Source organism: Mercenaria mercenaria, chromosome 6 (assembly GCF_021730395.1).
Source record: "Mercenaria mercenaria strain notata chromosome 6, MADL_Memer_1, whole genome shotgun sequence".
Taxonomy (NCBI): Eukaryota; Metazoa; Mollusca; class Bivalvia; order Venerida; family Veneridae; genus Mercenaria; species Mercenaria mercenaria.
In genome coordinates, this window is record NC_069366.1 from 57,273,334 (window position 1) to 57,301,297 (window position 27,964).

The 27,964-nt window shown below is 35.0% G+C and overlaps 3 protein-coding genes across 7 annotated transcripts in view; 1 reads left to right on the forward strand and 2 right to left on the reverse strand.

The window, feature by feature from the left end:
• LOC123550472 (TBC domain-containing protein kinase-like protein) overlaps positions 1-252 on the reverse strand; it is a 32,678-nt gene extending 32,426 nt beyond the window's left edge. The window contains exon 1 of one of the 2 annotated variants that reach the window (XM_053546025.1): positions 217-252. The gene's annotated coding sequence lies outside the window, so the exon portion shown is untranslated. Of the gene's footprint in view, positions 1-178 lie in introns of both variants that reach the window. The other variant, XM_053546024.1, reaches the window with a different exon arrangement.
• The window catches only part of LOC123548809 (N-acyl-phosphatidylethanolamine-hydrolyzing phospholipase D-like), a 115,241-nt gene that overhangs the window by 2,529 nt on the left and 84,748 nt on the right, over positions 1-27,964 (reverse strand). The gene's annotated exons all lie outside the window — the stretch shown is intronic.
• Positions 378-25,440, forward strand: LOC123550471 (rab proteins geranylgeranyltransferase component A 2-like). 4 transcript variants are annotated; one of them, XM_053546028.1, is made up of 17 exons: positions 378-500; positions 3,800-3,866; positions 4,774-4,846; positions 6,005-6,153; positions 6,888-7,398; positions 8,153-8,269; positions 9,481-9,601; positions 12,564-12,679; positions 14,965-15,071; positions 15,760-15,834; positions 16,294-16,338; positions 17,642-17,701; positions 18,284-18,344; positions 19,342-19,441; positions 20,436-20,522; positions 22,823-22,980; positions 23,481-25,440. In XM_053546028.1, exons 1-17 carry the CDS (start codon positions 437-439, stop codon positions 23,820-23,822), a joined length of 2,253 nt encoding a protein of 750 aa, XP_053402003.1. In that variant the 5' UTR covers positions 378-436; the 3' UTR covers positions 23,823-25,440. The 4 variants fall into 4 exon arrangements, with proteins under 4 accessions (XP_053402003.1, XP_053402005.1, XP_053402002.1 ...); XM_053546030.1 differs by having other exon boundaries at positions 19,345-19,441; XM_053546027.1 differs by having other exon boundaries at positions 379-500; positions 18,281-18,344.

Sequence of the window (27,964 nt, forward strand, 5' to 3'; positions counted from 1 at the left end):
TTTTGCTGTTCATATGAAATGAACGTCATAATTTTCAATGGAAAGGAATACAGTAGGGCGAATGTAAATATATATTTATTTGTATGAAATTATCTCAATTTTTTCTGTTGTAGAAAAAAGTGAAGTATGGCAAATTATTTCAATTCCTATAATAAACAGACAGGGAAATGATTGTTACCAAAAAATAAGAGCTGTTTTTGTATTTTACAAACCCACCTAACATGACCTTTGACCCGAATAACTTCCTCTTTCGGTTTCTAGAGCCGCTTGACGTATTGCGATTTTTTAACTGAAAAACCGTTAAATGCTAGTTTATATCATTAAAAAATACAAATTCTGAAAATATAATATATTGAATGATTAATTCTTAGCAGAATCACAACAAATTGAAAAATTTCAACATCAAATTTTATTCGAAACTTTGGTTAAATTTTAAATGCTCAATATGGCGATGACAGCAGATTTACCAAAAGAATTTGATGTCGTTGTTCTTGGAACTGGTAGTTATTTTCTAAAATTCATTATATACTGCCCAATTATATATTATTTCTTTATATTTTCTATCATATTTTTTCAAGATATTATCATTCATTTATTTTAAATTGTGATTTGAAATATGATTTCGCGATGCATTCTTTTTGACTTTTTTTTTAGTGATTACTCATTCTTTTGACACCCTTCTTATATATAGTCAGATATATTATTTATATATTACTCCATAATTCTGTTCAATTTTATATTCAGGTGAATTGACACTATCAAATGCTCTATTTAACGTGTGTTAAGTCTGGTTACTGGATGATCAATGTCACACTTCGGGGTTAGTCCAACTAATTGTATGTGAGTTCTATATTGTGATAATTTTTGCACAGGTCAATATCTCTCCTCCACGTACAACATAGAAAGGACCTTTTCTGTGGTGAACCTTCTGCGACAATTCTACGCGGCTATTTTTAAATCGCATATATATTAACTATTGAAAAACAGAAATATTAGTGAAATTTTTAGATAGAATATCCATTTTTTCCTTCCATTTGATTGATGTTTATGTGAATAAACATCAAAACACAAGTGTCACTGTTTTAAACAACGCACCCTAAAGTTTCTACACATTTTACACGACCCTGCTTCATGTCACGTGATCAACATGATCAGTAACCGCACTGTCAGCTCTACTGTTTTGGAAGAGTATAATAGCGGACATGTAAATACAGTGAGGTAGCCAAATGAACCATGTAGTGTTTACGCTTTATTAACGTGTTTTACTGTTATGTTTAAACCATAAAATGATTCAGTTTTATTTTGTTTTACGGTTTCATCGTTTAAGTATATAATTTTATATTGCCTGATTGTGTTTTTACCTAAATCTATTTTCACCATAGAATTTCTAGAAAAGGTCTTTTACTGGTTTTGACGTAAAGAGCTCAGAATCAGTTCAAATTATTTGGACTTTGGGGTCAAAGGTCATTTTAGAGCTTGTCCGTGCTGTAACTTTGCCATGCATAAAGCAATCATTTTTTTATGCCCCCCTTTGAAGAAGGAGGGGTATATTGTTTTGCAGATGTCGGTCGGTATGTAGACCAATCCATTTCGGGATGATAGCTCGAGAACACTAAGGCTTAGGATCACGAAAGTTGATAGGATCATGAAAGTTGATAGGGTACGTGTAGGGTGGTTGGTCATAACCAGCAGATGACCCCTATTGATTTTGAGATCAGTAAGTCAAAGGTCAAGGTCACAGTGACCCAGAACAGTTAAACGGTTTCCGGATGATAACTCAAGAACGCTTGCGCCTAGGATCATGAAAGTTGAAAAGGAGGATGGTCATGACCAGCAGATGACCCGTATTGATTTTGAGGTCAATAGATCAAAGGTCAAGGTTACAGTGGCCAGGAACAGTTTAACAGTTTCTGGATGATAACTCAAGAATGCTTTGGCCTAGGATCATGAAAGTTAATAGGGAGGATGATCATGACCAGCAGGTGACCCCTATTGATTTTGAGGTCAGTAGGCCAAAGGTCAAGGACACAGGGGCCAGGAACAGTAAAACCGTTTCCAGTAGGGGTGTAATGATACATCGAAATATCGATGCATTGCGATATTGAGTGTCCCGATAGTATGCATCGATAGAAAAGTCACGATCCAATAACAATCGCCGATAGTTCCTTCAACAATCGATAGTTTCGATAGTTTTGAAATTTTAGTAAATGCAGAAATAATTAATAATTTATAAACCAAGGAACAGAGCCAGCTTTCATTTGCACCTTGGAAAATGTTTTCGTCTCCGTTACTATAATTACCCTCACGGAATTAAACTACCATAAAGGACTGAGAAGTCTGGGAGATAATTAATAAATTTAGTTTCTTAGAAAGTTGTTATTAAATATATTTAAACAACCTGTTAATCTTAAATGAGAAAAAGTACTATGGACATGTAAAACTGTTTCCAGACAATAACTTGGGAACACTTGGGCTTAGGATCACGAAACTTAATAGGGAGGTTGATCATGACCAAAAGATGACCCGTATTGATTTTGAGGTCACTAGGTCAAAGGTGAAGGTCACAGTGACCTTGAACAGTTAAAATGTGACCGAACGATAACTTGAGAACACTTGGGTCTAGGATCATGAAACTTAATAGGGAGATTTATCATGACCAGCAGGTGACCCCTATTGATTTTTAGGCCAGTAGGTCAAAGGTCAGTGTCACTTTGACCAAGAACAGTAGAACTTTTCTGCACTGACCACATAATTTCTGTTCCTTGTGCAATTACTGAATGCATCAAGGGGGGCATTTTGTGTTCTTGATTTTATTTGCCATAAATGTTTGCCTCAATGAGACGGAGTGACACGCGCAACTTCCAGACCCCTACTTCAAAGTTCAAGGTCACACTTGGGGATCAAAGCCCATTTTAGAGCTTGTCCATGGCATAACTTTGACATACATTTTGATTCAACAGTCTTATTTTTATTTTAGCATTATAAATGTTTGCCTCAATGAGACAGAGTGTTACATGCAAACCCCAGGCCCCTTTCTCAAAGATCAAGGTCACACTTAGGAGTCAAAGGTCATATAAGATCTTAGGCCACAACTTTGGCATGCATTGATTAAACTTTTTTTTATTTGGTAGATCCCTTTTTTGTGGACAATTTTTTTTTATTTAATTACTAACCATTGTTGTTACCACAGATAGCTTATTTTGTAACTTTTTTTATGATTTGGCCGTAGGGAAAAACCGAGACCACTTTTCTGTGATACAACATGGATGGTACCTCAAATTTTTAGGTGTATTTTGACATATCTGTAAAGATCTTTTTTGTGGACTTAAATTTGTGTGTGTGTGTGTGTGTGTGTGGATGATTGTTTCAGTGAAATATTATTGGTTTGGGTCAAGATATTGAAATGAAAATTGTTTAAAATAGTTGAAATGTTTGAGTCATTCAGGCCGTGTATCATCAAATAATGGGCCCGACATTGTTTGTTGTTTCTCAAGGTAAATTTCTAAATATCTGATTAAAGAAGTAAATCTTGATTGTTTATAGCAAGTGTTTTTCAATAGTAGCAGTACTGGAAATTTAAATTTAGTGGGTTATTGCTGACAGTAATTATGAACACCCATGCTCACAAAAATTTAGGTCAGTGGTTCAGCTCGGGAGTATGTTGATCCTCTCATATGTAGGTTTTTATTCTTCTATGTAACAAGAATTAGCATGTTGAAGGTTTTAAATCATAAACTGAAGGCACTGATGGTTGAATGATACCAACTTTTGATGACTCCGCTGTTAAATGTATTTGCAGGCATGCCAGAAAGTATTGTTGCAGCTGCTTTTTCAAGGATTGGACAGACAGTACTTCATCTTGATAAGTGAGTAACAGACACTAAATTGTTCCATGTTTCTTCTTTACTTTTGTTCCAAGTCCAGAATCATAGCTGTTCCTCAGAATACACTCATATATACAAATGTACTTACACTTTAAATTTTACTCAGGGAAGGGCCTGATGTTTTGGCAATATCATATTTTGTGTGCTCATTTTTAAATGCGATACCCTGAAATCATTTAATTTCATGGGCATAATTTCATGGCATTGTGGTACTGTGAAGTCAGTAATATTCATGGGGGACTTATTTTATGTGGGTTTAAAATCCACAAATTATCTCCACATAGTTGTTTTGGGCCCAAACCAAAAAATTGTGTGCTCTCAAAATTTAATTGATCTCACAGTATCTGCTAAAATAACTATTTTTTGTTTGTAGTTTCGAATTTTAATGATAAGTCAATGGACATTTTGATTATTTATCAGCATTTAATTTCAAACATTGATGTCCCAAAATCCACAAAATATTATTCTCCCATGAATATCAAATTACTGCACAGTAATCAGGTAAAATTGTTCTTTTAAGAAATGTTGAGTATTTATGCTTTGAAACTGATTCAACATTATTGTTCCAACTTACCAGGCAGATTTATTAATTGTGCTAAATTCAGTCCCTTTCCCTGTTTTGACCAAAAAAAAGTCCCCTCTCAATTGAAATAGTAAAACAATGGTAAATATTTCATTAAATAGATTATTTGGACCTAAACACTTACGCTGAATTTTGTCTTAACTGAAACACTTTCTTCCGAAATGTAACATTTTTCTCCAAAAATATCATTATAGTGCCATTGCCATTATCCTGAAGCAACCAACGTCTTCCCCAATTAAGCGAAAGAAAAAATACTAATATTTAATGCGAATGATACAATTTGTAGATTTTGTATTCTATTTTCAGACAGGATCACTACAGTGGTGACTGGGCATCCTTTAATTTACAGGGCATAGAGAACTGGGCACAGTGTCATCAGGTAGGTTACAGGAACATAACCTGTGTTATGATTATTTCTTTCTAGTAAACCTCTAGACATTTCAGTGAATAAAGTACCCTGCACCATTGCCCCATTTCAAGTTAGAAATGTAATAACAGTCAAACGTGTATTAAGCAGGCACCCATGGCAGCATCACAATCTGTCTGCTTAAGACAAGTTGGAATTGGAATTGAAGTTAGCTGACTGGCTCCTTAAAGCAAGTGACTGATTAATATAGGTTGTTGCTAAGTCAGATTTAACAGTATTATGAAAAACTGGTGACTTTTCTACAGCTAAAATCCTCCAAGACATTATTCGTTATACTTCAAAATGATTGTTATTCTATGAGGTCTAATTTTCACAGACAGAATTATATCTAAGTGAACAAATGTTATCTTTAAAATGTAAAATCCAAGAATTCATACCCACAGTGACATGGCTTTCCAATTTGGCATAGAAATCTTGAAAATCTCAAAAATACTTGTTCTAAATATTAACTGAGTTTTGATTGCAGATAATACTATACTGTCATCAATCCTTCTTTTCAGATTCTAACTACTGATTTAAATTGACAGTATAGAGGTCAGGTCGTACAGACATATAATGCATCATTTTCATTACAGACTATAAATTTATATTTATGAAAATAAAAAGTAATTTTGAGTAGACACCCTTGATGCATTGAGCATACATGTAGTAAATACAGTCAGAGCCACACATTGCAATGCAGTCCACACACAAATGAGCCACACCATGAGAAAACCAACATAGTGCATTTGCGACCAGCATGGATTCAGACCAGCCTGCGCATCCGCGCAGTCTGGTCAGAATCCATGCTGTTCACTAACGGATTCTCTAATTGCAATAGGCTTTGAAAGCAAACAGCATAGATCTTGACCAAACTGTGCAGATGCGCAGGCTGGTCTGGATCCATGCTGGTCCCAAATGCACTATGTTGGTTTTCTCATGTTGTGGCTCAAATAGAGACTGTAGTGGAAAGATACAGCAGATGTAGTGCATCAAATCCCCAAACATAATACATTTTAATTATATGAAAATGATATAAACAGTTGGGGAGGGTTTGTAAAAAGTCAAATAGTATATCACATTCCTTGATGTGTAGTGTTCCTGTGACAACTTTTTATCATGTTTTGACAGGATGTGTCGACTGATACAAGCACTGTAACAGATAATCTTGTTAGGCCGTCTATTGATGAGTCCAGTCTATTGGAAGAGGGAGAAACACTGATAGAACTGCCATTGGACAATACAAACTTTTCCCAAGCCCAGGTTCAGTACTATGTAGAGTAAGTATTTCCTTTATTAGTAAAAAAAAAATAAAAAAGTTTTAATCACATTAATGTTTTAAATGATTTTTTTTTTCGGAACTGTATAATATACATGTAAGAGTTCTTTGAAAACCTAATATTTTATATCAGTTTGGGTTGGAAAGTTTCATTTGTGCATTTCTATAGATAATAGATAAACTTCATTTCATTATCTTTTAAAATACCGTAATCCAAAAATAGTAACTGTGCTAGACATGACTACTTGAGAAAACCTGAAGTTTCCTTTGTTGGGTGTCTGTTAGAATTTGAAAAATCTTGTATGATAAAATAATTGTGTCAATGACACAATTTTTTTCCTGTTTCAAATTGTTTCTTCTGGTAACAGAAGGCAGTCTCAAAGCAAAAAAAAGTATGTTATTTTCCCAGTTTTGAACTTAAAATTCTCAAATGTTTATTAACTTTCAGGGTTTTGCTGTTTAAGTGTTTTACAATAGTTTCGCTGTTTTGTATGCTTATTTTGGCAATGTAAACAACAGTTAGATCAGTAGGACAATTATTAAAATGCCATCTGACATTTGCAAATATTACATAAAAAACATCTTTATACACAGTTTGGTAATTTCCATTTTTTCCAAATTAAGACAATTTCCAATAGCCTCTTTCACATGCCGCCAGTGTTGGTGGCATTACCGAAATGGTGAAATAAATGGCCTGAAATCCTTCTGATCTTAAAGTACTTTATGATTTTGTAGAGACGCAGATGAAGAAGATGAAAAAAGGACTGAAGACAAAAGCTGTGATGATAATGCAACAACGGTTAGTGAATCCAAAGATTCAACAGATATTAAATCTGGTGATCATGAGGTCAAGACAGATCCAGATGAAGCAAAAACTGGTTTAGGACAAGAAAGTGTTAGTGAAAAACAAGACAGTGGTGCTACAGGGAATGACCAAATGGATATTGAAAGGCAGCTAGAGGATCTAAAAACAGGTGATAATGAAAATAAGGAGCAAGCAGAAGTTAACACAGATGCAAAAGACAAGTTGCCTGATACTGAACATAAAAGTGAAGAAAGAGAAAACATTAGTGATGAAAAATCAGGTGATGGAGTTACACAAGATGAAAAAAAGGCTCCAGATTTGGATACTGTTGTACAAAAGGAGTCAGATAAGAGTCCAGAGGCTGAGAAATCTCAAAACAAGTGGACTATAAAAAGACTGAAGGCTGAGTGGCGAAGGTTTAATCTAGACTTGTCACCAAAGGTAAGGGATGACAGAAATTAATATAGGTTATTTTAAATAGCTTTTACATATTAATAATTTTTGAAAAGTTTATTTATATGCATTTCTGTATGGATCAGTTTAACAACCATTAAAATTTACGGAAATAGGTTGAATGCTGAATTCCTTTCATACATCAAGACAAAAGCAATATTTCCATACAAAGTTGTTTTAAGATTTAAGTTTAAAGGTATGTAAATCTAGTGTCTTAAACTCACTTGTCTCATAATTCCAGTTATTTCCAAGAATTGTTCATGTACTGTGAACTTTCTTCCTAAATTTGTGTATGTTTTAATCAGATTCAGTATACTGCAACTAGTTAAGATCAGTCCAATCAGTCAAATATCTGTGTATTAATGTTCCAATGTTTTAGAATTTAGAGGTTTTGGTCAAAACTTATTTCATATAGATATGAATTCCTGAATTTTAACTTTTAAAGACAAGAATAAAAATGTATTATTTGTGTTTGTTGGGATTAATTTTTTTTTTTTAATTGATGCAACAAAAAAATCTAAAAAAAAATAGTCAACCACAGATATTAATGATTTCACAGTATATGTATAAGGCTGTGACAATACATTTAGTGAAAAACACCAGCACTAGGTATCATTTAAGTCAAATTTCAGTTATTTCGAAGTAAAGCACTAGATATATTATTTGAAATGCCTGGTTTCAGCTGTATATTAAGTATATTTTACACCTCTAATGAAAGCCTTCTTTTTGTTTAATATTTAAGGTTTTATACTCAGTTGGAGATATGGTTGAGTTGTTGATATCCTCTGATATAGCCAAATATTGCGAGTTCAAGACTATCACACAGATTGTCACTATGATGAATGGAAATCTGGACAAGGTAAGACCATAAAAGATATCTATGTTTAGGAAAACATGACCTAAGTTATGAATATAGCTATAAATCAAGATTGTTAGAAATGAATTTTAACAAATGTTACCAAACTGACCCACAAAACCATCCATCAAATTCACTTCTGACAGAAATTTTTATAAAGATGGAAAAAGCAATAGGGTTGGGGTTTATTTTTGTGTAGGTTGGGTAACCCTAAACACAGGTTTTTAATTTCCTGACCTAACTGTGTAACATTTCCCTTCATCTTTGATAATTTTGAATGCTTATGTTTTGGGGAAATAGAACCATTAAATTCTATATGGTTATTGCTTCATTACTACAACAGAAAAATAACCTTTGTAGTTTGTTTACATTCCTATTCAGTCCCAAGGTTGTAAAACAAGTTGAAAAACAGTCTAAAAAAGCCAGTGTCTGACTGGTTGTTTTTAGCTCAAACTTTAAAACTGATCAAAAGCAAGGTTATGTTCTGAGACTGGTCTCCATATCTTGGAGTCAGGTAAGCTCAGTAAGTCAGCTTAGAGAGTAAAAGACAACAGTATGTGGGAAACGATTTATCCTCCACTGATTCATGGTTGAAGGTTTTTTAGCCGCTCAAAAAGAGTAAATTGGGGCATGTACAGGATGTAGAAAAACTAGTGAAGCTGACTAGCTGTGTTTGTGTAACTGAAATACTAATGAATGTAAGGCCAGATACAAGTAGGTGGGGGAAGCACTTTGCCCACAGGTTTACATGTTTATATCCTAAAAATGATAAGCCAAGCATTCAGTAGATGAAATTTTTTGCTCGCCATGCCTGTATATTTAAAAAATGACATTGTGTCCAATATTTAGGCCCCATGTTTGTCAAATAAACGCTGGCATGAACCATTTTTGGTACAGTCAAACCTGTCTATAAAGACCACCCTTAGGAGAACCAAAATGTGGTCTTTATTCACAGGGGGTCTTTATTTACAGGTTAAAATACACTGTAAATGTTAAAATGGGAAACAAAACGTGTGGCCTTTAAAGCCAGGTGGTCTCTGTTCAGAGGTGGTCTTTAACACAGGTTTGACTGTATATCATGTACAGTGTTTCCTAGAGGAGATGATTTTGGAGCTTGCTAGAAATTATGTGCATCATGTACACCAAATTCCTGGAATTGCCCCTGAAACTAGTATCAAAGAAAATTTAAATGACATGTATTGTCTGTACTCCAGGTACCTTGTTCTAGAGCAGATGTATTCAGCAGTAAGAAAGTAAGCATGTTGGAGAAAAGGATGTTGATGAAGTTTTTACAGTTCTGTCTGCAGTATGAGGACAAACCAGAGGAAATAGGAGGTAAGTTAGAGTATTGGTTTGATAGGTTAAGTGTGAGGCAAGCATGTCAGAGACTGTGAGAAAGCAAAAATGTCAATGAATTAGATCTGACTTTTCTGTCAGTGGTATGAGGACAAACCAGGAGAAATAGGAGGTAAGGTTAAATATCTATTTGATAGGGTAAGTGTGAGGTTGGCATAACATAGACTTTCAAATAATGGAAAAAATTACGAGTAGGATTTTACAGTTCTAACTGCAGTATGAGGACAAACCAAGATCATTATTCATCAACATGCAGGTCGAAAAATTAGACCTGAAAATGTTAAATTTTCGTTTTGCTCTGTCATTATGTACAGATAGAAATGAAACTTTGCAAGAATGTTCATTTTGCAGCTACAGATGGCTCTGAAAAGTTTCATAACATTTGAATGAATAAAATGTTATAGCAACTTGAATATTTGCTATTCTTAAGCCAAACTTGGATGAACATAGACCTAGAGGAAATAGAAAGTAAGTTAAGAAAAGGGTCAGATAGGGTAAATGTGAGGTTGGTATGTCATAAATTGTGTGAAAGTAGATGTTGAAGGAGAGGTCTTTGGTTAAAGTTATAACAGTTCTGTTTATTTATGAAGATAAAGGCAATGAAATATGAGATGAGTATTTGAATTGAATAAGTAATATGTTCACCGCATTATTTTCTGAAATCTTTTAGACATTTTTGACAAAAGTGTATATGAACAGTCAAAAGTCAGAGAGAAATTATCGTTTTTGACAACTATTTATTATTTTAAGTACAGGATCAATTAGAAGATAATTGTACCCTCTCCCCCCCCCCCCCCCCCTCCCCCACGACAACAAAGTTGTAAATGGAGGTATACTATACTACTGGTTTCGGGTTGACTGTCTGTCTGTCCGTAGACACAATCTTGTGCGCACCATCTCTCCTCATCCCCTTGACACAATTTAATGAAACTTCACACAAGTGATCAGTAACAACAGTAGTTGTGCATGGGGCATGTTAGGTTCTTTCAGAAAAAAAATTGCAGAGTTACAGGACTTTGTTTTTTGTTACTGTACTATATACATAGACACAATCTTGTGCGCACCCTCTCTCCACATCCCCTTGACACAATTTAATGAAACTTCACACAAGTGATCAGTAACAACAGTAGTTGTGCATGGGACATGTTAGGTTCTTTCAGAAAAAAAAAATTGCAGAGTTACGGGACTTTGTTTTTTGTTACTATACTATATACATAGACACAGTCTTGTGCGCACCGTCTCTCCTCATCCCCTTGACACAATTTAATGAAACTTCACACAAGTGATCAGTAACAACAGTAGTTGTGCATGGGGCATGTTAGGTTCTTTCAACAACAAAAATTGCAGAGTTATGGGACTTTGTTTCTTGTTAACATACTATGTATAGTACAGTCTGCATATGCAATCTTGTGCGCGCCTAATCTTCCGAACCCTTGCACACAATTTAATGAAACTTCACACACGTGATCAGTACCAACCCTAGTTGTGCATGGTGCATGTTACGTTCTTTTAGATAAATATTCTGCATACTTATGGGACTTTGTTTTTATGCCCCCGAAGGGAGGCATATAGTTTTTGAACCGTCTGTCTGTCTGTCGGTCTGTCGGTCTGTCAGTCTGTCCGCATTTTTCGTGTCCGGTCCATATCTTTGTCATCGATGGATGGATTTTCAAATAACTTGGCATGAATGTGTACCACAGTAAGACGACGTGTCGCGCGCAAGACCCAGGTCCGTAGCTCAAAGGTCAAGGTCACACTTAGACATTAAAGGATAGTGCATTGATGGGCGTGTCCGGTCCATATCTTTGTCATTGATGGATGGATTTTCAAATAACTTGGCATGAATGTGTACCACAGTAAGACGACGTGTCGCGCGCAAGACCCAGGTCCGTACCTCAAAGGTCAAGGTCACACTTAGACATTAAAGGTTATTGCATTGATGGGCGTGTCCGGTCCATATCTTTGTCATCGATGGATGGATTTCCAAATAACTTGGCATGAATGTGTACCACAGTAAGACGATGTGTCGCGCGCAAGACCCAGGTCCGTACCTCAAAGGTCAAGGTCACACTTAGACATTAAGGGATAGTGCATTGATGGGCGTGTCCGGTCCATATCTTTGTCATCGATGGATGGATTTTCAAATAACTTGGCATGAATGTGTACCACAGTAAGACGACGTGTCGTGCGCAAGACCCAGGTCCGTATCTCAAAGGTCAAGGTCACACTTAGACATTAAGGGATAGTGCATTGATGGGCGTGTCCGGTCCATATCTTTGTCATCGATGGATGGATTTTCAAATAACTTGGCATGAATGTGTACCACAGTAAGACGACTTGTCATACGCAAGACCCAGATCCGTAGCTCAAAGGTCAAGGTCACACTTAGATGTTAAAGGTCTTTTTTCATGATAGTGCATTGATGGGCATGTCCGGTCCATATCTTTGTCATTCATGCATGCATTTTAAAATAACTACGCATAAATGTGTGACACAGTAAGACAACGTGTCACGCGCAAGACCCAGCTCTGTAGGTCAAAGGTCCTAAACTCGAACATCGGCCATAACTATTCATTTAAAGTGCCATCGGGGGCATGTGTCATCCTATGGAGACAGCTCTTGTTTGTTACTATACTGTATACATACACTCTATATACATAAAGTCCACATAATTATGCAGTCTTGTGTGCGTCAAATTGCAATGTACTGTGTCAGTGCATGCGGGGGGTGCATTCATCACCTTTAGTGATAGCTCTACCGGTAGTTTTATGTTGGTACTTTTTTTAAAATTTATCTTGACAGCTGTATTTTACAGAATAGAAAAAATATTTTAAAACAGTGCATTTGAAAAAAAGATTTATGTAGTCTATAAAAATAAATCAAGTGTGTAATATTAAAAGTAAATATATAGATAAAGCATTGAACATTGATTTTATTTCAGAATTTCTAGAGAAACCATTCACAGACTTCCTTGCCTATAAGAAGCTCACACCAACAATTAAGTATTATATTCAACATTCCATTGCCATGGCAACTGAATCAATGACCACTAAAGAGGTAAAATTTGAAACAGCATTCTTACTTCTTCCCAGTTGTAGTACATGCTTACTGAATGACTTGTCCACCAATAGTCAAAACTGTTGTCGGAGGTTTGAAGCAATTGTTTTATTACATGGCCTCTGAAGTTAATTTTCACAGTTTTATGTTTTAATTTTCAGCTCACCTGAGCCAAAGGGCGCGCTTGATTTCGTGTTCGGAGCAGAATTCCGGAATAGTGTTCTACCCCGGTGAATCAAGTGAATTTGGAACAGTGTTCTGCTCTTTTCATGAAATCAAGTACAAACGTTCCTACCATGGCCAGAGTTATCTTATCATGTTCTGAACTCTGCACCAGTGCACTTGATTTATGTGTTTCACTTTCAGTGCTCTCCCCCAATTAAAATAATCAAACCATCAAAAGGAGAGCTAACAATAATGTAACTATGTCTAAATAATACCACTGTAGTAATAAATAATTAGTCTTTATATATAAGAAGCATATAGTGCTGTAAAACTTAAAATACACAGTTTCATTCTCACCTTTCTGCCATTGTCGGCCATATTGTTGTTCCTCATGCACCACCTGGGAGAAAGGTGCAAGGAGAACATGTTCTGAACTCTGCACCAGTGCACTTGATTTATGTTCTACTTGTCTGGTGCACACTGAACCTGCACTGAGCACCAAATCAAGCGTGCCCAAAGGCTCATAGTGAGCTTTTGTAACCGCTCAATGTCCGTTGTCTGTCGTGTGTCGTGCGTCCGTCAACATTTTCTTAAAAAATCTTCTTCTTCAAAACCACTGGGCAGAATTACACCAAACTTCACAGGAATGATCCTTGGATGGTCCCCTTTCAAAATTGTTCAAAGAATTAAATTCCATGCAGAACTCTGGTTGCCATGGCAACCGAAAGGAAAAACTTTAAAAATCTTCATGTCCAAAGCCACAGGGCGTAGAGCCTTGATATTTGGCATGTGACATCATCTTATGGTCCTCTATCAAGATTGTTCAGATTGTATCCCTGGGGTGAAAAGAAGCCCCGCCCAGCGGGTCACAAGTTTTACATAGACTTATATAGGAAAACACTTTAAAAATCTTTGTGTCTAAAACTACATGACATAGGCCTTTGATATTTTATATGTAGCATAGTTTTGTGGTCCTCTACCAAAAAGTTCAAATTATGCCCCTTGGGTGAAAAGCGGCCCTGTCCGGGGGAGGGGGGGGTCTAAAGTTTTACATAGACTTATATAGGAAAAACACTTTAAAAATCTTCTTGCCTGAAACTGCAAGGCCTAGGCTTTTGATATTTGGTATGTTGCCTTATCTAGTGTTTCTGTACCAATATTGTTCAAATTATGTCCCTTGGGTGAAAAGAGGCCCTGCCCTGGCGGTACCAAGTTTAACATAGACTTATATAGGGAAAAAAAATAAAGATCTTCTTGTCCGAAAGTTCAAGGCCTAGGCCTTTGATATTTGGTATGTAGCATTGCCTGGTGGATCTCTAACAAGTTTGTTCAAATTATGCCCCTGGGGTGAAAAGAGGCCCCACCCAGGAATCACTTGTTATAATTATGAGTTATATAGGAAAAAATACTTCAAAAATTATCAGATCATAATTATTTCCTAGACTGTTTAATTATAATTACCTGATGACCCCAAGCGATTAGGGATCACTTGACTGACCATGACCTACTGACCTACTTTCTTGTTTTTTGAGATACAGCCTTGAAATTTGGATGATGTGTACAGTTTTGCACACCGATCTTAAAAGTGACTTTCAGTAACCATGAATGTGACCTACGGACTTACCTTCTTAATATTTTAGCATCAGGTTGCTATTTGAAACATGTAGCTCATATTACTCAGGTGAGCGATTCAGGGTCATCATGACCCTCTTGTTAACTTATTAGCTTAGTAAACATGTATTTAATGTATACAAGTCATATAGCACTATTTATGGACCGGAGATTTATATAAAGTTCATGTAATAGTTTGCAGTACTACTTGTAGGGCTGGCATCATTGTGAATGAACATACTGTAGACATCAGTGAATGATCTATTCATACAAAATCTTAGTCTGAGTAACACCAGCTGAAGTATATTAATTTCATAAGTGAAAATATAAAATCCGTAGTTAACGAGGGAAAAATATTTTGATCATACGTGAGCAATCAAAATTTCTTTTGATTTATGTAATTTCAATGGTCGTTACCAAATTCTACTCATGTTATGCACAATATTCATATCTAGAAATAGTTCAGTTATTTAAATGAAATTAAGTACGGTAGTATATTTCATTTGAAGGGATTAGAAAAGATGAAAAAGTTTCTTAGATCACTTGGTCGCTATGGTAACACAGCATTTCTATGGTCTCTGTATGGTAGTGGAGAGCTTCCTCAGAGTTTCTGCAGGTAATTATCTTTTTTTACTGTGAAGTCATTTATTTTTATGGCCCTGAAATTTTGTGGTTTTGCCAAAAGGTTTATTTTGCCATGATAAGAATTCAGGGATTTCAACCTTTGAAGATAAGTTCAATAAGAATGTGTTCATTCTAGTTGGATTTAATTTTGTAGATTGGCATAGCCTTGATATTTTATCCATATAAATGAGACATGCAAAAATATCTATGATTTCAAAGTATACACATTTTTGTTACTTCATTATTTTCATTTATTCCATTTAAATTTTAATAACACTGAAGTTCCAAACAATGAACAACTTTGTACAATCATTTGTTCTACCGGTAGCAGGAATGCCTTTCTGCTACTGTTAATCAGGCTCTCATTGTCAAGGAGTTAAGATGGCTGCCTTTGAATCACTTGCTACTCACTACTGCATATTTGAAATAGAATTCTTGCATGTGAGGAAGCCATCCAGCATGACGGTTTACCAGAATGCTTGTCTGTGCTTGGAATATTGCTTAGATTGGCACCTTAGTTCTTTCTTCACCATTTAAGTCCAGAAAATTGCCATATGGACTAAATTGTTTTGGTTTGAAGAAAGAAATACAAATCTACTGAAAGTGCATAGGAAAATGTTTCCTTACCAGTGTGAAAAGTGTCATTAAAACTATCCTAGATGTAATATTTAAATTTGCAGGATGTGTGCAGTGTTTGGTGGTGTATATTGTCTCAGAATGTCCGCCTCTTCGATGGTAATGGATGCAGAGAATAGGTAAATTGTTACAGGAAAAAGTTTAGAATTGTGATTCTTGTTGGTATTATTAAATTTAACAACCGGTAGTTCTCCTTATAAAGTTCTGAATTTTCAATTTCTAACTCAGCCCATATTATAAGGTAAAGAAAATGTTTAATTTTTATCATAGAGACATAAAATTCATTTCTTTTAGCATATGATTTCAGCTTAAATATATACATAACACCAGTTTATAGCAGATGCAGCTTTAGAGATAAAGCGTTGGTGCTAGGGGGGCATGAGGGGTGTTGCACATTTCATTACCTCACGTGAACCAACTTGATCAAACCGAGTCAGCTACGATTTTGTTTTTACCAAAAAATCTTTTCACAGGGCTTTTTGTTTACCTACCTGTAGTAATATGAGTGTTGTATGTTTGGAATGGTCTTATTGAAATGTCTACTTATAAATAATCTGACAAGTAAATTTATATTTCAGATGCAGTGCTGTGATCACAACAGAGGGACAGAAAATTAAATGCAAGTAAGTAACTGGTAGTTCAGTGCTTGATCCACCAAAAACTGTGTAAAAATGCATCTGGACGAATTTTGAAAAAAGATATTTTTCTTTCGAAATTTTACGAGAAAATGTTGTTTATGCTAAATCATTTTGCTGAAATATTTATAATAATTCTTCAACAAATAAAGATAAAAGTGACATTTTTATGGTTGGAATTTACAGTAGATATTATTTTACTAAAGTGGTGTTTTAGTTATAAATTTTTATATTAAGTAAGAATCATAAATGGTTATGATACTGCCCATGGCTTTAAAGTGCCTTAGTATTTAAAAATTTGCTGTAGAAATAGAATTAAATGAAATAAGATCTTTTATACTCCCGTTTTGAAAAAACAGACATGTTATGTCATGGTGCATGTGTTCTTCCATCCATCTGTCCATCATACTTCGTGTCTAGAGCAATACTTCATAACCGTTAAAAGATATTGACTTCAAACTTTACACATAGGTAGATAGTGATGAAACTGTTCATTATATTTTGTGTACAAAGCATAACTTTATAACCTTGCAAGGTATTGACTTCAAACTTGGCATGTAGGTAGGTGGCAATGAGTCGATGTGCAGAGCACACAAATTGGGTGTGTATGTCAAAGGTCAAGGTCACAAATTGAGCTCAATGGTCAAATCTGTCATTATTTTGTGTCTGGAGCATAAAGTAATAATCATGTAAGGTATTGACTTCAAACTTGGCATGTAGGTAGGTTGTGATAGACGATGTGCAGAGAACATGAAATTGGTCTGCAGATTTAAGGTCAAGGTCACTTTTTTAGCTCAAAGCCGTATATTTAGTGTCTGGAGCATTACATTAACCATTCAAGGTATTGGCTCAAACTTGGGATGTAGGTAGGTGGTGATGAGACAATCTGCAGAGTGCATGAACCAGGGTGGTAGGTCAAAGGTTAAGGTCAAATCTGCCCATCATATTTAGTATCCAGAGCATAACTAAAAAATTATTAAAGGTATTGACTCGAAACTTGGAATATAAGCAGGTGGTGATGAGACGATATGTAGTCTGCGACAATCTACATAACACCCCCCCCCCCACACCCCCCAGGCACAAAAAAAATAATTTTTTTGCACTTTTAGGATCCTGTCACAACCAGCGCACCCACACCTCCAACCAAAAATACCATCTTTAAATTTTGCTTCTGTCCTCCTCTGATATACTGATGAAATCCTTCAGCCGTATATTGCCACACTTTGTGGAGGTCTTGTTTTCAAGATTTTCTTATGTATTATTTTCACCTTTTCTCTTGTTATTGTTTCAGGTGGCTTATAATGGAAGGAAGCTATGCCCCAGCAAGTTTCATTGATAAAGAGAATAACAGGTGAATAATTTTATATGTATTTATATACTGCTCAAAATCACCTATCAACATAAAAATGAAAAAAAAAACAACATTGTTACTTATGGAGCATAAGGCTTTTAAGATTATGTTAAAAGGGAGTATGCATAATGACATGGTTAGAAAATCACAATTTTCAATATTGCACATGATCTTATATGATCAGCGCCATAAAGGGAAGTAATTAGAAACAAAAAATTCAGTAATACTTCCTACTAGTTGTATAAAGTATTCAAAACTTTGAAAGATATTTTAGAAAACAATTACTGAAAGGAAGATTTATCAAAAAAATAATGCATTTTATATTCTTAACAAAAATATGTGGCAGCCTCATTATAAACAAAATTATTATGAGCCTTTGTCCAGGATACAAATTATGAAAGAAATAGCTCAGTTGATGTAAAATTAAGGAAGAAATCAGAAAAGAATTTTGTTACTGTTAGTCTAAAATGCTACCCTTCTGAACTTGCTCAGCATTGAACTTGCTCAGCATTAAACGAAAAGAAAGTTTCCAAGTTATTGCAGTTTTAGAAGTAATTGCTTACATGATTAACATTTCAGTAGGACAATATCCAGGGGCATCATTATGACTGAGAAACCACTACTTACTACAGGGCAGCAGGAGGTATATATGTTTCTTGATTATGTTTTGTAATTTCATTACCCCCTTCACCCTCCACACATGATGACACACACCCCCAGCCCAAGATAGTTTCAAAGTTTACCTATAGTTTTCATTGTCAACAAGAAACATAAAACAGTATAGTAACAAAAGATGGGGGCACCATTGCCATACGGACACACAGTTTTTCTTCTACCTAATCTATGTGAGGCTACCATAACTGAAGTGTTCCCCTGTTAATTTAAGTGCCATGTGGTGACTTTTTCACTTTATATGGTGGAGAATACCTCAGAATTACAACAGAATTATACCCATAGTGGTGGGGAAAGGGTTGGGTTGTGGTTGAGGGGCAAAATTAATGACCCCCATAGAAACAACTTATTATTATTACTGTTCAACAATAAAGAAAAGTTATCCTTTTCACACTTGCTTTTTTGCTCAGATTATAAATTATATTATGTCAGATAGCTGTCACATTGAATTCTACATGATGATATTTACATTCGCCCTATTCTTTTCCATTGAAACTTCTGACGTTCATTTCGTATGAACAGCAAAAGGAAAGGTGCGAAAGTTAGTCATTGCTGCTTAGTGATAACCGACTGCTGTTTTGACAACGTCTGCATATAGTCAGGGAGAATGTTCCTTATATGACGTTGCAGTTGTTCCGTCTGATGAACAGAATGGTCGGGAAGCTGATTTTAATGTTAAATGCTACAAATTATATGCAGTTCAAAATATTATATAGTTTACAAATAGAAAGGAAATATAATGTAAATATAAGAAATGAAACTACTTTTTTCGGTGTTCATGCGAAATGAACGACAGAATAGGATCTGCAAATTCAACATGAACTGCCAGCGCGATTCATGGATTTGCCGATCCTATTCTGTTGTTCATTTTGCCTATCCTCTTCTGTCATTAATTTCGCATGAACACCGAAAAAAATCATTTCATTTCTAAAATAATTGATCACAGCCATTATTTTGTGCTGTTTCAGCAGTTGTCTCTGATGAACCTGCCGTGTCCAGATGATGGTGACAGACCTATCAGTATTCTAGAACTTCCTCCATCCAGTATGGCTGCTCCACTTGGTGTCTGTAAGTTCATATTGTAAACATCAGCAAGGCAAAATCTTTGTATAAGTTAAATATTTTGTCAGCAGTAAAAGAGATGGCAACTTAGAGTTAAAGAAGCACACTTATATTGCCATCTACTGTGATCTACAAGTTTGGTCAAGAGAGGTCACATGCCGATCCAGAATATTTCATTTTGGTATTAAGTTTAGCATCATGTTTTTGATTGTCAGTTTAATATTGTTAGTAATGTCCAATTTAACAAATACAGAAGTGCAGGGTAGTCAGCATGTTAAAATTGTTGCATGGTTTGTTGGTATGTACAGTACAACCTCTCCAGAGCGGCCCTCTCTTAAGCAAAAACCTCTCTATAACAACATTATCCAAATTTCCCTAAGCTGAAATATACTATCAAATTTACCTCTCCAGAACAACAACCTCTAAATAACAGTCAATATTTGTACTGGTATCTCCCAAAGGGTGTTGCTCTACAGAGGTTGCACTGTAGATACAGGATATTTAATTTCGTTTGATATGGATTTCCTTATATCCTGTTCCATTTTGCCAACAAATTGTGTAACTAATAATAGCTAAAATGAATTATGCATTTGGTGCAATGAATAACTTATTGCATGGGAATTCGCATTCGTGCATGAAGTACACCAGCTAAAAGTTTTAGTATATAGGAGATGCTGTTGTGCATAAAACACATCCATCTGATAGCTTCAGTTTGTAGAAGATGGTGTTTGTGCATGAAAGACATTAAGCTTAAATCTGTTGTATAGACAAAAGGCTGTGTAGGCATATAACATACCAGTCTGAAAGCTTTACCAAATGAAAGATTGTGTTTGTGCATAAAACACACCTAGCTAAGGGATGGTTGTTTTAATGTCATTGTTTTGTAAGTACACAGTTAATTTTATGAATTCCTCTTGAAAATGAATGCAATTGTGTTAAGGTTATTGCTTAGTGTGTTCTGTGATATTTATTTTCTAAAATTAATGATTTTATTTTCCAGATATATACCATTTAACAAGAAAAGGCAAGGATGGCGTTCTACCTAAAGATGATCTTAGTTATGCTGTCAGCACTTTGTTTTCAAATGGTAAGTATTATTTATTTCCTTTTTGGTTAAAGACATCCAGTGGCTATCTGTAACTAAAATATTTTATATTTAGATATTCAATTCAAGTGTAGAAAATCCTCACCAAATATTTTTAACTTTATTTAATATACAAATAAATTGTGTATGATGAGCTACATTCATAATTAAATGTCATTCAGTAAAAGTTGATGTTTAAAAAGCTTACAGTTTTTATTAGTGATAGTACACATTTATACTGTGTTCAGTTATACATATATACAGTGTGTACTATTTTTAACCTAATGCATAGTACTGCTAATACACATAAACTTGTTAATTTTTTTTTTTTTTAAATTTATATGTTGTATTTGTTCACTTTTTCAAATATAATTTTTGTGCTTAGTATACCTTTAACTTTCAACTTTTTGTTTTGTAAAACTTAATATGTACAAGAAGCAAAATCTTACTATAATCTTTCATGACAACCAAATGCGGTCTCGTCTATGGATGAGACTTTAATTCATAAGTGCCTAGGTGATGGAGTAGGTGTATTATAAATTGATCAGGATTATACATGATTGTACAAAGAAAAAAAGTACCAGAACTTTGGAATTCTGTTGCTTATATTTTCTTGCCTTCAAAGATAAATGACACAGAATTTTTGCTGTTTCCTTTTTATAGTTCTAATACAATCCAGTCAAATATATTTCCACTCTGCTTGTGTTTTCTTAAAAGAATTACTCAATATCTAGTCATAGCATATAGGAATATGAAGTATTGAGCAGACACTTTTTGCCAAAGGAAATTCTTCTTTTCCTTTCTTCAGTACTCTAACCCAGTCTGATGTGTTTTAGTTCTGAAGAGATTGTATTAAGCAAGATTTTTTCTGTGCTCAGGCTATTTGAGTTCTTTTAATTTATGGTAAGATACAAAACAACTATGGTACCATGAGTTACAAAATTGCAGACTTATAATCATATTGTGTTCCCTTTAATTTCTTGTTTATATCAACTTCTTCAGTGTTTTACTAAGTAGCCTGATCCCCTATATTCTCGCGGTACTAGTGACACTAAATACAGTAAGCAAGCAAATAAAAATATAACAGTCATTTTGTTTAATAACTAATTTAAAATAATTCATTATCTATCAAAACATACAAGTTTTGACACAAAATATATTTAAAACACTCCCGACAATCACGTGTCAACATGTACACTTTCTACCATTTTGATTTTGTATGTCCTTGGTATTTTCGCGTTAAAGATGTTGTTGTTGTAGTTGTAGAATTATTGTTAAGTTACATACCATGATATTTGTTTATTTCCAGTACACTAAGGAATTCTGTGTCTGTTTGTAAAAATAACAGTTTAATTATAACAATATTGGTAAAATTATGTGAAATGTTCCACACCTGGTACTTAACAATTTACTCATTTTGACCGCTTGTACACCTGAAAGAGCTGTCCCTTCTCAGAACCCTGACCTTTGAACCTTTGTATGTGACCAATAAAATTAGCCTGTTTCGGAAATAATGGTACCAAGGCGGGAATTAAATGGAAGCGGGGCATTGTGGGATCGTCGTTCGTCCGAATCGGGCCTATTTATAACAGACGACATAAACAAAACATTGGCGAAAACGATTTTAACAAGTGAAAAATACAGGATTTGGGTTTAATTGGATAGAAATTTAAGTATTTCAACTATTTTGAAAGTTAACTCACCAAAGTTCTATGCATTCTGGATAAATTGATTAAAATTTGAACTTAAAACGAAAGTAGGTTGTTTGTAAACAATGTCAAGATGGCGCTGCAGTGCAAAACGGAAATAATGCGAAATTACCAATGACGCGAGAATACCGCGGATAAATATACTTCCACTCAGGTAAATGAGACCGAGTACAAGTTTAATGACTGGAAATAATCACGTTTATCAGGCCATTTCAGGTGCCAAAAAAGATGTAAATATGGGTACAGTGTCCTACTCATGTCATTCACATATCACTTATCGGGGAGTTTCACTTGGGATCATAGTATGTGCTACTGTTACTACTGGTCTGCACTTCAAAAGTATTTTTCTGTGTTGTATGCATGATAAGTAGTTCAAACTATTTTTCATAGATGGCACTATAGTCCCTAGTGGAATTACTGTTAAGCCAGCCAAGTTAAACATTGTGATGCAGTGCAAGGTAGAACATCTTTTAAGTTGCTAATACATGCTTTTGAAGATAACTGAACAGCTGTTTCAGTGTTTCATCAAAAAGACCAAATATGTATGACATGCTGTTTTTAATCTGTGTTACAAATAATTGATATTTTTTTCAGAGGGAAATATAGATGAAAACAAGCCGGCAATGTTATGGTCTCTGTACTTCACACAGAAAGATATGTCGGAAGTTCAAGCCAGTAACAACATTCCAGAAAATGTAGTCCTGATGTCGGGTCCAGGCACTGAAATAGACATTGACAGACCTGTCCAAGAGGTAATTTGTCTGAAACAAGTTATTTTCAGTAATTTCTTAAAATGGCGAAGAAAAACAGTCAGACCTGCTATAAGCAGCCAGCCAAGGGAGTGACAGTCTGGCTGATTTAGACAAGTAGAAACAAGAAAAAGTCAGTGTGGGAGATAATAGCTGACTGGCCTCTTAAAGCAAGTGGGTGCTTAATACAGGTGACTGCTAACTTAAAAGCAGTTTCAACTGTTCCAGTAAATAGTACTTGGAAGTACATGTATTTTTAAGAAAGAAAGTGTTAAAGTACCAGTAAAAAAACTGGACCATTGGTGTTTTTTGAATGCCATATAAGAACTTTGTGCATAAGAATTAAGCAAAGAATTTCTTTTGGTAATTTGTAAGCTTTTGCAGATATGAATTCTTGTGTTACTAAGGGATTAGGGAGGGGTATTAAAGGGGTGAATGGATAAAGATTTGCCCAGATTTGTACATATCTGCTGTATGTTGTAAATCTATTTATTCATTTGCAGGCTAAAGAAGTATTCAAAAGAATATTACCAGATGAAGAATTTTTACCAAAAGCACCCAATCCAGAGGATATCATTTATGTTGATGATTCTGAAGCTCAGGTTGCAGATGGCAACAGCCAGTCAGAGTTTTCAGAAAAAGATGATTCAGAAGGAGGCTCTCAGGAATCTAAAGAAACCGACCAATCAGAAAACTCCAAAACTGTTCTTGACCAATCAGAAAAGAGTGAGCCGAAGACTGAGAAAATGGACCAATCAGAAAGTTCTGGAACAGAGGTTGTCCCATCAGAAGACAGTTTAGACAGAACAGAGGGATGTTTTAAAGCAGAAGTTGACCAATCATGAGGAAGCAGTAAAGAAGTTACAAAGCCAGAAAAAAAGCAGAAAACTGAACAAAAACTCTTTTATACGCATTATTTGGTGGCACAGGTTGTCTGTATGTCTGTTATCAATTTTGTTTCTGCTCAATAACTTAAGAATGCTTTAATCTATGATTATCAAACTTGATTTGCTTATTGCTCATGGACAACTCATGATCTCAATTAATTTTGAGGTCAGAGGTCAAGATCACAGTGACTGTTAGCACACCTGTTCAGCTTAATATCTTAAGAACTGCTTGACCTAAGATTTTCATGTTTAGCAAGCGCATTGCCCATGGGTCAAAAATCAATGTCACATTGCATTCCTTTAAAATTAAAGTCTTCCAGGGGTATGCATAAAATAAATAGTAATAACTGTGCAGTTATTAAGGTCTTAATGGGTAAAGGTATGGCAGATTTTATTGTTGATCTATTCTTTTATTGATATATTTTTCTGAATTTAGAAGAGACGGTAGAAGTATAAATCATAAATACAGCTGCTATAGAAGTATGTTTACCTAAGTTTTCTTACAAGGTCATACTTGCTTTTAAAGATTATTTGTGGGTTAGTAATTTTTTGTGACTGTATCAGTAAGGTAAATATCAATGAACAAATTTCCATTTGTTTAAGCTTTAAAATTTTTAATCCAAAAGATGGTGTTCAGTGATCTTTGTAATGCCTATGTTACCAACTTCTTATACTGTCTTTTTTTTTTTTTTTTTTTGAAAAAAATGCAGCTAGATTTTGCACCTATAAACACTGGTACGCCAAAAGTCACATCTCACTTTAGTTAAGACAGTATTGCAGTAACACATAATTGCATGATGTCAATGCACAAACTATGATTGCTTGATGTTCACATTTTTGTTACGGATCAGGTAATAAGAGACACATTGTATGGTCACCTTTAAAGCATGCTTGCATATTTATGTCATTTCTTTGGAAATTTTGAAAAAAAAAAAGCATTTACTATTAGTAATTACAATATAAAGAAGTTTTGGAGCAATAATATACGTTTAAGAAAGGTTATATATATATAACACGCTTCATAGTCAATAGAATATGATATCTGAGAAGTGTTAGTCACATGATCAAAAATTGATATAAATAAGGAGTGAGTTGGGCTTTACGACGAATCGACACAAAATGGTCATATATCGCAGAGAAATACGAAAGAACTTAGCTTTAATTTATATAGTACGAACTGAAATACCTACAATACTAGTTCTTATTTTCAGTAACAATATCATTCTGTTATTACTTGCTGTCCATTTTTAAAAAAATTGAAAGTTTTGAGAGGCATGTCTCTTTAATGGATCAAGCATATTGCTTCCATTCCGTTGTTAATTATTTGTCTGTTTTCAACTATCAGTTTATTGTAAGTTGGCAGATGTAGCTTTATACAAATATTGAACACGAAAAACACACGTTTAGAGAATGCTTGAACTTGGACTATATAACACTGATCAACAAGGAGCAGGTCACCTAAAGTGAAGGGTTTTTTTTTTACGTAATTCTTTAATTTATTTATAATTTTGTTTTGTAATCATGTGCAATATTTCTGAACAATTTCTAAATAAAATAAATGTGATGATAAAACATATATGTTGTTAATTTTGCGTGAATTGCAAGTATTGTTGAGAAATGTGAAGTGTTGCTATATGCAAGTTAGTGTCTGAAGGAAGGAAGTCAGTGATGGGTTACCGGTACTGTTGCCTACTTCCACCTGCAGTAATGTCTATAGAGGTAATGGGGGATGTTCCTTCATGGTTTAAGCTGGCGTGTTGCCATATGACAATTGTAACCATTACTTAAAACCTATTTATATAATAAAATTGCTATTTGTGGAACACTAATTATTCAGTGTAAGGAAAATATGTATAACACAAGCTCCAACTCGGTCGGCAGTATTTCTCAGAATTTTGAAACTATTACTGTAATATTTGTTTTATTATATGGAAAAATAGCTTTTTTAATTCTCAGATTTCACAACTAATTCAGAAAATGATTATCAAACAATCTAGCTAGTTCCAGTCTAGTATTAAAGAAGTGCACATTGGTACCTAGCCACTCTGCATAAAAAGGCTTGCAAATTGAGAACAGCTCCCCTACCTCCAACAGCAAAAACATGTATGCCATTGACTATATTTTTCTGCTAAAAATACATTGATAGAAATAAAGGCTGGGTGCATGTTGTTTGCAAGTCTGAAAATATATCACAACAGTGTTGCTCATATATTTATCTAACAGATGTACTGTGCAATAGATAGGCAGCTTGAAATCAGGTCCATAGATCATAAAAGAATAGAAGTACAGTATATTTTACTTTTAAACAAATCTGATGTTGATTCATTGGTATATACTGTAAAGAAAGGATCTAAACATCTGCATTTGGAGTCTTGCCAACACAAAGTCCAGTCATATGGCAACTTTATTATGTCTCCCCCCCCCCATACATGTAGCTAGCAGGGCTTAATATTTGGGCCACTAGATCCTGAAACCATTAATGCCTCCCTTTATTTAAGTAGGATGAGAGAAGGTTGTCAGTTTCTTGTAGAGAAAACATTGGTGCTGGTACAAATTGTGGGCTGAGCATGAAACTATTGTAACTGTATATAAATAAAGAACAAGATACAATAGTTTCGCGCTCAGCCCTCGAAATATGGGAAACAGTACTTTGTTTTCAATATCCAATAACTCAACAAAGTGGGTGATTTTAACAATATCAGCAACCAGACCTTTCTTTGATTCATTATTAAATTCTGTACAGATATGTTAGTTATCCAGAAAATAGAGTAATTGTATATTGAATGTGTATCTACTCAGCTTAAAGTCAGAGAACCTTAACAACCAACATTGATATTTGTCGGGAGACTTTAGTTTGTGGATCAAGTGGTTGCTTTGAACCATAGAATTATGTCCAAACAAGGGTGCCATAGTTACAAAATACGCTTGTCAAGAGCTTGTTAGAAGTTTTTGTTACAGAACTCACATATGATTGTGCCAGGTAACATCAAAATCCCTCTATGCATGAAGAAATGCTGCAGACAAAGTTGTCATTCTTTTATCTGATCTTTAACCTCTAAATGTAACCTTGACCTTAGACCTGGTTCTTGCACATGAAATTTCATCTCATGATGGTGAACAATTGTGCCAAGTTGCATCAAAATCACTCCATGCATGAAGATGAAATGCTCCGGACAAAGTCATTCTTGTATCTGACCTTTGGCCTCTATGTGTGACCTTGACCTTAGACATAGGGACCTGGTTCTTGCGCACGACACTCTGCTTCATGGTGGTGAACATTTTTGCCAAGTTACATCAAAATCCCTCTATGCATGAAGAAGAAATGCTCCAGACAGTCATTCTGCAATTTGACCTTTGACCTTTAAGTGTGACCTTGACCTTAGACATAGGGACCTGGTTCTTGCGCATGGCACTCCACTTTATGGTGGTGAACATTTGTGCCATGTTACATCAAAATCCCTCCATGCATGAAGAAGAAATGCTCCGGACAAAGTCATTGACCCCTGGTGACCTTGACCTAGTTTTTGCGCACTACACTCCGCTTCATTGTGGTGAACATTTGTGCCAAGTTACATCAAAATCCCTCCATGCATGAAGAAGAAATGCTCTGGAAATCATTCTTGTATCTGACCTTTGACCTCTAAGTGTGACCTTGACATTAGACCTAGGGACCTGGTTCTTGCGCAAAACACTGTCTCATGATGGTGAACATTTGTGCCAAGTTACATCAAAATCCCTCCATGCATGAAGAAGAAAAGCTCCAGACAAAGTTGTCATTCTTTTATGTGACCTTGACCTTAGACCTAGGTACCTGGTTCTTGCACACGGCACTCCGTCTCATGATGCATGAACAATTGTGCCAAGTTACATCAAAATCCCTCCATGCATGAAGAAATGCTCTGGACAAGTCATTCTTAAATTTGACCTTTGACCTCTAAATGTGACCTTGACCTTAGACCTAGTTCTTGCGCACGACACTCCGTCTCATGATGGTGAACATTTGTGCCAAGTTACATCAAAACCCCTCCATGCATGAAGAAATGCTCCTGACAAAGTTTGTGGATGCCGCCCGCCAGCCAAGGGCGTTCCCATAATATGGG